Raw genomic sequence first — 8,849 nt, forward strand, 5'->3', positions numbered from 1 at the left:
GGGACAGGCCACAGAAACCACGGGGCAGTCGATACAGACTTCCCTCACCCGGCTTCCCAGTGTCCTGACACTGGAGGGATGGGCCTTTCCGGAACACTCCAGGTATCACTGGCGGTGCCTGGGGATCCGGCCACAGGGACCTGGGACAAGGGACAGATGAAAGTCCTGCTGGGACCCTGTTGGGAAATTTGGTGAAGAATCATCGGGAAAAGCAGACTGCCTCCCGACATCCTTCCGAGGTTTAGGTCCGGATTTCTCGTCTTGGGGGTTTCTGGGCCACCTGCCACCGAGGTGCGGGGTTTCGTGTCACGGGCGCTCTTGGGGGGCCCGGAATGGCACCTCCCTGTGTACCAGCCAGTCCCCCCACTGGGCGTGTGGAGCTAAGGGGGCCCCAGCTGTCCCCAGCCCTGCAGAGCCCTCCCGCCGGAGCCGAGATGATTCAGAGCGCGGGCCGCTGCCCTGCCGGGTGCCTGCGGCAGGGACGCAATTAGATTTAATGGGACAGAGCCCTTTCTCCTGCGCGACTCGGCTCCCGCCCACCGCCTCCCTCAGGCGGCAGGAGGGGAGGCGAGGAGGTGGGAGGTGGGGGGCCCACAGGGGCCTTGACGTCAGCTCGGCCTATAAGAGGCCGCCTGGCGGAGGGCCGTGGAGGTGAGCCCCGGACGGACGCCCGCACCATGCCCACTCCCAACGCCGCCTCGCCGCAGGCCAAGGGCTTCCGCAGGGCCGTCTCCGAGCTGGACGCCAAGCAGGCCGAAGCCATCATGGTAAGAGGCCGGAACGGGCCGGAAGCACAGGGGTGTCCCCCAAAGGCCGGCAGGGGCCGCAGACTCAGGGTGCCCGCAACGCCGTGGCCCCGGGCGTGGTGCGCGTGTGACCGCGTCCCGGGCCCTGGCGGTGGCTCGTGGTGGGAGGTGCTGGGCCAACAGGCACGGACCCCAGTTCCGAGCCCCAGGGCGGTCGGGGCTCCAGGGCGATTTCCATCTGCCATGTCACCCGTCCCCCAGCCACGCGTCTGTGCCCGCGTGTGACCTCCTGTCTTGAATCCCACCTCCCCTGCCAGCAACCCCGGGCCCCCTTCACCACCAGGACGGTCCCCAAGGCATCAGCTACCACCCGAGGGCCCCCTGAGTTCGAGAGGTCTGTACTGGGGATTCTCACCGGGCCGGAACCTCCAGGACCCTCTCGGCCCAGAAGAGGGGCCTTCAGGGATGTCTCGGAACAGTCAGCTCCCCCAACATTTCAAATAGGCTTTCATGTTTCGACCTTTAAGGAAAATGGGCTTTGGGTTCTGGAAATATGATTTGCAGGCGGCCACTGCACCCCCTCCCCCCGCCCCCTGCCCGGGTTCTCAGTGAGATGGCCTCCCCACCCAGGGAGGCCCAGGGACACCCCCAGCCCCCCCAGTTCTGTCCATCCCCCTGGGGTCAAGTGGGGATTCTCAAGGGGCTTCTCCTGCACCCTTACCACCACCATCCAAGACCCGATGGTACCAGAACCTTCCTGGAAGTTCAGCTCCAAGGGATGAGCCCCAGACATGCAGCCCCTCCCCCACGCAGGCCTGGGGGCTCTGGTCTTGGGGACAGGCTGCCGCCCCGGGCACCTGGGTCCAGACGAAGTGCTAACTTTGGCCACGTGTCCCTGTGCTGTGGGGAAGGGCCAGGAGGGGACCCTAAGGAGAGATCATTCCGAGGGGCTGGCCTGGGGGGGCCTCCCAGGAGCCAGACGTCACTTCCTTGCCCTCCCCAGCGCTCTGGCCGCTGTCTACCTCAGGGTCCTGAGTCACACCTCCTGTCGCCTCATCCCGTTAGGGCCTGGGGACAGAGGCAAGGCCGCCTGGGGGTGCCATGGGCCCATCCTCCCACCACTCTGTGGCTGCTCATCTTCCCCCACTCCCCCCCCCTCCGCCATCCGGTGGGGACATAGGCGAGGCCTGGCCTGCCAGTCCCTCCCAAGTGCACAGCCTGTGCTGTGACACCAGTGGGTCAGAGCCTGGGACTGGGGGTGGCCCGAGGGCAGGGGTGTGGCCCGAGGTCAGGGGGAGCTGGCGCGCTCTCTGCCCGTAGTCCCCGCGCTTCATCGGGCGACGGCAGAGCCTCATCGAGGACGCTCGCAAGGAGCGAGAGAAGGCAGAGGCCGCGGGGGCCGCCTCCTCGGAGCCCGGGGACCCCCTGGAGACCGCAGTGTTCAAGGAGAAGGACGGAAAGGCCACGCTCAACTTGATCTTCACCCTGCGGGGCGCCAAAGCCTCACTGTCCCGGGCCGTGAAGGCGTTCGAGGTGAGGGCAGCAGGTGACTGGTGTGACCAGTGTGGCTGGTGTGGACCTGGCTGTTTCAGGGGCCAGCCCCGGCTGCCCAGGCCACTGAGGGCAGGGGGGAGAGGGGGCTTTGCTCCCCCAGAGCTCCGGGGACCCCGTGGCCCTCACGGTACCCCCCCCCCCCCCCGTGATCTCAGGAACTCCCTGAGCCTGAGCCCTTGGGCTGAGGCCACCAAGCCCTGCTGCCCCTCCCAGCCCCGCCCCCACCCCCTCACACACGGGGTGAGCGGGTGTGGCTCCTGGCAGGGCGGCCTGGACAGTAGGGTCCCCTCATAGCCTGCCCCTGATGGGCTCTGGCTAACGTGACGGCCGACTGCATCAGGTGCTGTGACCACAGCAGGCCGGGCGGGACGCTGGCCCTTGGCAGAAATGCCCAAATGATATTACAGCTGGCCTGCTCCAGCTCCTGGACGCCGTGTGACCTGAGGGCCCGTCGAGACCCGTGTGCCCTCGTTGCTGGGCAACGGGAGGTGGGGGTGGTGAGCAAGCCTTCCTGCCAGACCCCCGGGCTCTCAGCGGGCTTAGTCCGAGAGGGGGGCTGAGCCTCCTGGTCCGGTCACAGTGGGATCTAGGTCCCCCCCCCAGCCCCTGGGTGCGGCCGGTGGCCAGTGGGCCCAGATGAGACCACCAGGGATGGCGGGACCTTCTGACCAGCGGCTGGGGACTCAGGCTGCTTGGGTGTGGCCGAGGGACACATCACGTCACCCACAACACTGGGTTAAGAGGCCACGGTGACGACTCCCATTACACACACTGGTCAAATGCAATTCCCCAGCCACAAGCTCGGTCCAGGCCGCGGGTCCGACCTCAGTGTGGAGCACAGCATGGGCATCACCGGCGGCAAAGGTCTAGGCGGGGCCTCCGGGCAGAGCCCGGGGCGGTTCCTCCTTCTGCTCTCCGCCTTCCTCTCCCTTCCTGCGTCTGTCTCTCCCCGTCTCTCTCTCTGTCTCTCTCCATATCTCTGTCTCTCCCCGACTCTGTCTCTCTCTCCATCTCTCTCTCCCTTGTTCCCTAAGACGTTTGAGGCCCAAATCCGGCACCTGGAGACCCGGCCGGCCCAGAGGCCGCGCGCAGGGGGCCCCCACCTGGAATACTTCGTGTGCTGTGAGGTGCCCAGCGCGGACCTGCCCGCCCTGCTCAGCTCCGTGCGCCGGGTGGCTGAGGACGTGCGGGGCGCCAGGGAGAACAAGGGTAAGGCTGCTTCCACTGCCCTTGAGGGCTACCCGTGACCTCGAGATGGGGGCAGGGAAGCTCCCGCAGGGGACCCCCGAGGTGACCGCACGTGCGGCCTGGGGGACCCCCTCCCTGCTGGCTCGGGCCTCCTGCCCCTCTGGGACCCCCGAGAAAGCCCCGGGGGAGACCCGACGCTCACACAGGCCTGTGTCCCTTCCGTCCTCCTCGAAGTCTTCTGGTTCCCAAGGAAAGTTTCTGAGCTGGACAAGTGCCACCACCTGGTCACCAAGTTTGACCCTGACCTGGACTTGGGTCACCCGGTGAGCTGCCGCCTCCCGGGGCCTCCTGTGTCCCCATACTCGTGGCCAGGGTGGTGGGTGTGGGCCCCAGGCCGACCCTGGATGGGGAGCCTGTCTGCTGCCCAGCTCCTGGCCAAACCACCGAGGCCTGGCTAAGAGCAGCCGCCAGGCACCTGCTGGTGCCTCGGGCATAGCGGGGCTGGTGGGCAGGGAGGGGTGGTGAGCAGGGAAGGGGGCCAGTGAGCTGGGAGGGGGGGTTGGTGGGCAGGAAGAGGGGTGACTGGTGGAGAGGGGCCCGGCTGGGCCGGAGGGTGCAGTGAGTGGGGAGAGGGGGGGCAGCAAGTGGGAGGGGGCGGTGGCAGGGAGGGAGGGGTCAGGTGGGGCGGGGCGGGGCGGCGGGCGGCCTCCTGAGCGCGTCCACCGTGCGGGCAGGGTTTCTCCGACCAGGCGTACCGGCAGCGCAGGAAGCTGATCGCCGAGATAGCCTTCCAGTACAAGCAGTAAGGACCCCTGGGGCCTCAGCCCCAGGGACCCAGACCCTGTCCTGTAGCCTCACACTGGCACACTGGGGGAGGGGTGTCTTTGTGTCTTTGACCAACACTGTCACTGTGGTCACTGGCCTGGGCCCCCAAGTCACGTCGAGGAAACCAGGCAGCTTGCTGAGGCCACACGGCCAGCTGGGCGTCCAGCCCCAAGCCCCTCCTGTCTGCTCTCCACACGCCCTTTGCAACGGAGCCCCGTTGACCTCCCCACACGCCCCCGAGGGGGCCCCACTGACTGCACACCCCCCTCTGCAGTGGTGACCCCATTCCCCGTGTGGAGTACACGGCCGAGGAGATCGCCACCTGGTAAGACCCCGGTGCCCATCCCAGGGTGGAGGGGGCAAGGAGGGCCAGGGGAAGACCCCCCAAGTCCCCACGTGTGATGGCCAAGTGGGGAAAGGACTTCCCAAGGCCCTGATTGTCGGTCTAGAGGGACAGGCTGGTGGTGGGTCAGGCCGTCCCCACGGCCTCCGTCCCTTGGAACCCCCCACAGCCGTGGGCAAAGGCCCCTCCCAGTGGCCAGGGTCTCCAGGGTCCAGCGAGAGGCCTGCAGTGGGGATCCCCCCCGCCCCCACCGTGGAGCCTGCCGAAGGCAGAGCACAGTGAGGAGGGGAGGGGCCGGCATCCAGGTCGGGGGCAGGCCTGGCTGCCTGGGGACGCGGGGCACCACAGCCAGGCCTGAGACCCCCGCCTGAGACCCCCGCCTGCAGGAAGGAGGTCTACACCACCCTCAAGGGCCTCTACGTCACTCACGCCTGCCGGGAACACCTGGAGGCTTTCCAGCTGCTGGAGCGTTTCAGCGGGTACCGGGAGGACAGCATCCCTCAGCTGGAAGACGTGTCCCGCTTCCTGAAGGGTGCGCGGGCCGCGGGGAGAGGCGCGGAGGAGGGAGGCGCCCACCCTGCCCGGCGCCCTGACCGGCCGGGGTCCTTGCAGAGCGGACAGGGTTCCAGCTGCGGCCCGTGGCCGGCCTGCTGTCCGCCCGGGACTTCCTGGCCAGCCTGGCCTTTCGAGTGTTCCAGTGCACCCAGTACATCCGACACGCCTCCTCGCCCATGCACTCCCCGGAGCCGTGAGTGTGCACCTGCACCGGGCCCTGCCCCTGCCGCCCAGCCTCGCCACGCGGGGCCGGCAGAGAGGGAGGGGGCCAGGGGCGGGCAGCCGGACCCCTGGACCACCCCCCCAGCACCGCCCCTCTCCCCACCCCCACAGGGACTGCTGCCACGAGCTGCTGGGGCACGTGCCCATGCTGGCCGACCGGACCTTCGCTCAGTTCTCCCAGGTTTGTGCCCCAGGCCCCAGGCCGGGGACCCGCCGGGCTGAGGGCTAGGGGGCGTGCTGCCTGAGCCTCAGCGCCCTGCCCGAGTCCCTCTGTGGCTGGACGGTGCCCACTTGGGCCCATGAGGCTTCAGGGAGAGGCATCGTCCTGGAAGAGAGGGGTGGGTGAGCCTCGCTGGCTGCACTTAGACCTGTTCTGGGCAAAACGCTTATAAAAATGAGGAGGCGTTCGTTGGCTGGCCTGGTGCAGCGGGCGGGCGGATTCCCACGGCCTGTGCTGCCACCTGCTGGCTGCTTCCAGAAGAGACGTCTTGGGCCCTCGATTGATCCTGGGAGGGTCCCTGCATCCCAGGAGGGCCCCCCACACCTGCATACCTATGGGGTCCCCTCCATCTTGGGAGGGGCCCTGTATACCTGGAGGACCTTTGCATCTTGGGAAGATGCCCCATTCCAGAAGGCTCCCCGGATCCTGGGAGGGTCCCCGAATCCCCAGAGGGTCATTGCGTCCTAGCTGGTGTCCAGGAGGCCCCTGGGGTGGCCTCGCCCCACGCAGGCGCCCGTGCAGTGTTGGGCCGAGCCTCTCCCCTCTCAGCCTCCCCTTTCCTCCACAGGACATCGGGCTCGCGTCCTTGGGGGCTTCCGACGAGGAGATTGAGAAGCTGTCCACGGTGGGCGCCTTCCCCTGCAGGGCCTTGGGGGGCTGGCCCCAGGGTGCCTGGCTTCAGGGCAGGCCCCCCCACCTGGGCCTGGGCCCCCACTTCTGTCCGGGGAGTGTCACCTTTATGCTGTGACCTTGCCAGAGTCTGGCCGGGCTCTGCCCTGGGTGGGGGGTGCCCCAGGCCCGGGGGTAGGTGGGCCGCGGTGTGGGCAGCGGCTACCTCTGCCAACGCTGTGCCCGTCCCGCCAGCTGTACTGGTTCACGGTGGAGTTCGGGCTGTGCAAGCAGAATGGGGAGGTGAAGGCCTACGGTGCTGGACTGCTGTCCTCCTACGGGGAGCTCCTGGTGAGGCCACCCTCCACCGGGGGACCCTGCCCCACCCACATGGCCTCCAGGCCTCGGGAGGCCCCCCGGGGAGGGGGACGCCGCGGGCCAGGGTGGGGGGCCCGTGACCCTGCGGCCTCCCCCCAGCACTCTCTGTCTGAGGAGCCCGAGATCCGGGCCTTCGACCCGGATGCTGCAGCCGTACAGCCTTACCAGGACCAGACTTACCAGCCCGTCTACTTCGTGTCCGAGAGTTTCAGCGACGCCAAGGACAAACTCAGGTGCCCGGGCCCCCCAGGTGCCCCCAGACCGGGCGAGCCTGCAGCCGGCCCGGGCCTGTGAACCCACTGCGCACACCCTTCCCACAGTAGGACCCCCAACCAAAAAGTCCAGGGAGGGGGAGAACTGCTGGTGGCCGGGTCAAGGCCACGTGTTGGGAGGCAGAGTGTGACCTTTGTAAGAAGGATGTGTGGGGTCCTTCCCAGCCTCTAAGCAGCTGGTGCCATGGGGTGGGACAGAGGAGAGGGGCAGGGGCGGCCGAGGGCCGGTGTGGAAAGGCTGGGGGGCCTGGAGGGAGCAGGCACTCCTGGGGAGGGGGGCTGAGGGCGCGTGACCACCGGCGTCTGGGCAAGAGGGCAAAGCCTGAGATGTGTCCCACCTGCTCATCCTTGGAGAGGGTCTTATTTTCGAGTCAGGGGAAACTGAGGCCCAGGGGCGGTGTGTTCAGAGTGGAGGTGGGGGGAGGGCTGGATCCCACAAGCAAGCATAGGACCAGCAACAGAACTGGGGCTCTGCACAGCACACGGCCCGGGGAAGGCCGCCTGGAGGAGGTGTGGGGAGGGATGGGGGTCCGGCAGAGACCTGCCTGGAACAGGCCTGTCCCTCCCTTGTCCCTCCCCCTGCAGTAGGCTCGGTCTCCCATCTTGTCCGAGCAGTTGGTCATACGGAGATTTTTGGGGGGTGCAGGCAGCTCTCGCCCTGCGGGGATGAAGGAGGCCGTCTCCTGGAGGCCGCAGACTCTGCCTCTGCTCCTCCCCATCTCCCCAGGGTCCCCTGAGTCCCCGCCAGGTGACCCAGGGTCCATACTCACTGCCTTCCCTAGGAACTATGCTTCCCGCATCCAGCGCCCCTTCTCCGTGAAGTTTGACCCGTACACGCTGGCCATCGACGTGCTGGACAGTCCCCATGCCATCCGGCGCTCCCTGCAGGGCGTCCAGGACGAGCTACACACCCTCACCCATGCGCTGAGCGCCATCGGCTAGTACAGCGGGAGAGACCCTTCCCCCGCCTCCCCCGGCCCCTGCCCAAGCGAGGGGCTGGGTCCCCGGGCAGCCCCAGAGCCCGCTGGAGACTGTCCCTGCTGGAGGGCACCCCGCTGACCCCCGCCCCACTGCTTCCCCGCTCGGCCTGCGAGCGTCCTTGTCCCGCCCGTGACGCTGCGCGCTGCCCGCTCACGATCTCAATAAAGGAGAGAATCCCTCTGAGCACCTCCCCGGCCTCCACGTCTGAGTGCTGGGCTCCGGGGCCGTGACAGTGTGCTGGGGACCTCACACCCGGCTCCTGGCCTTGCTCTAGGGTTTCACCTCTGTACTCCGCCTCCTCTGAGACCTCGCCAGGCAGCCCAGGCCAGGCAGGAGACCCCTCTGTGCCTGGATGCCCGGCTCACCCCAGAGGACCAGCCTGTGCTGAGCATCCCCCCACCCTGCCCCGGCAGCTCTGGAGGGCCGAGGGGGTCCTGGCTGAGCCTCTTCATCTCAGCACTGTGGCAGCATGGGGGCGGGGCCGGGGGGGGCGGTCCCTGGGGTGGGGGCAGGGCTCACAGCCGTGTGGTCGCTCGGGGCGGGGGGGGGGGGGGGGGGGGGGGGGGGGGGTGGTGCGCTGTCCGAGGCAGGCCTGCAGGCCTGGCCTTCGCCACAAGCTTCGTGTCCCCCCTAGGAGGAGGACAGGGGCCCCACCCCCACAGAGCAGGGCCTGGGAATTGTCCCCAGAATGCATGTTGACGGAGTGCTCAGCTGAGCTGCTTCCCAGATGACCTCTCTGGGCCTGCGTCCCCGGCCACGCGCCTGGGGCTGGATTCCGAGCGCTGCAAGTTGCCCCTCCGCTCACTCGAGGGGTCTGGACATGACCTTCCGGCTCGGGCCCCCAGCATTCCCCACGGCTGGCCCAGCCCAGGGTGCCCCCCTCCCACCCCTACCCCTGGTCCTTGGAGAGAGCGGCCTGGGGGCTTCCCGGGAGACACGAGCCAGTCTCCCCAGGC

The 8,849-nt window shown here is 68.3% G+C and overlaps 1 protein-coding gene across 1 annotated transcript; it reads left to right on the forward strand.

The window, feature by feature from the left end:
- The first annotated feature begins 677 nt into the window (after positions 1-677).
- TH (tyrosine hydroxylase) lies at positions 678-7,854 on the forward strand. Its single transcript, XM_042906437.1, has 13 exons — positions 678-767; positions 2,067-2,279; positions 3,335-3,509; positions 3,723-3,811; positions 4,223-4,290; positions 4,588-4,638; positions 5,043-5,188; positions 5,269-5,404; positions 5,545-5,614; positions 6,222-6,278; positions 6,518-6,613; positions 6,740-6,873; positions 7,695-7,854. The coding sequence occupies exons 1-13, from the start codon at positions 678-680 to the stop codon at positions 7,852-7,854; spliced, it is 1,485 nt and encodes a 494-aa protein (XP_042762371.1).
- The last annotated feature ends 995 nt before the right edge of the window (positions 7,855-8,849 follow it).

This window comes from Panthera leo, chromosome D1 (assembly GCF_018350215.1).
Source record: "Panthera leo isolate Ple1 chromosome D1, P.leo_Ple1_pat1.1, whole genome shotgun sequence".
Lineage (NCBI taxonomy): Eukaryota > Metazoa > Chordata > Mammalia > Carnivora > Felidae > Panthera > Panthera leo.

Coding starts and splice junctions, on each gene's coding strand:
- TH (XM_042906437.1), top strand. CDS start 678: ATGCCCACTCCCAACGCCGCCTCGCCGCAGGCCAAGGGCTTCCGCAGG. Junction 3,812..4,222: donor ACCTGGACTTGGGTCACCCG/GTGAGCTGCCGC, acceptor CCGTGCGGGCAG/GGTTTCTCCGACCAGGCGTA. Junction 4,639..5,042: donor GCCGAGGAGATCGCCACCTG/GTAAGACCCCGG, acceptor CCCCGCCTGCAG/GAAGGAGGTCTACACCACCC.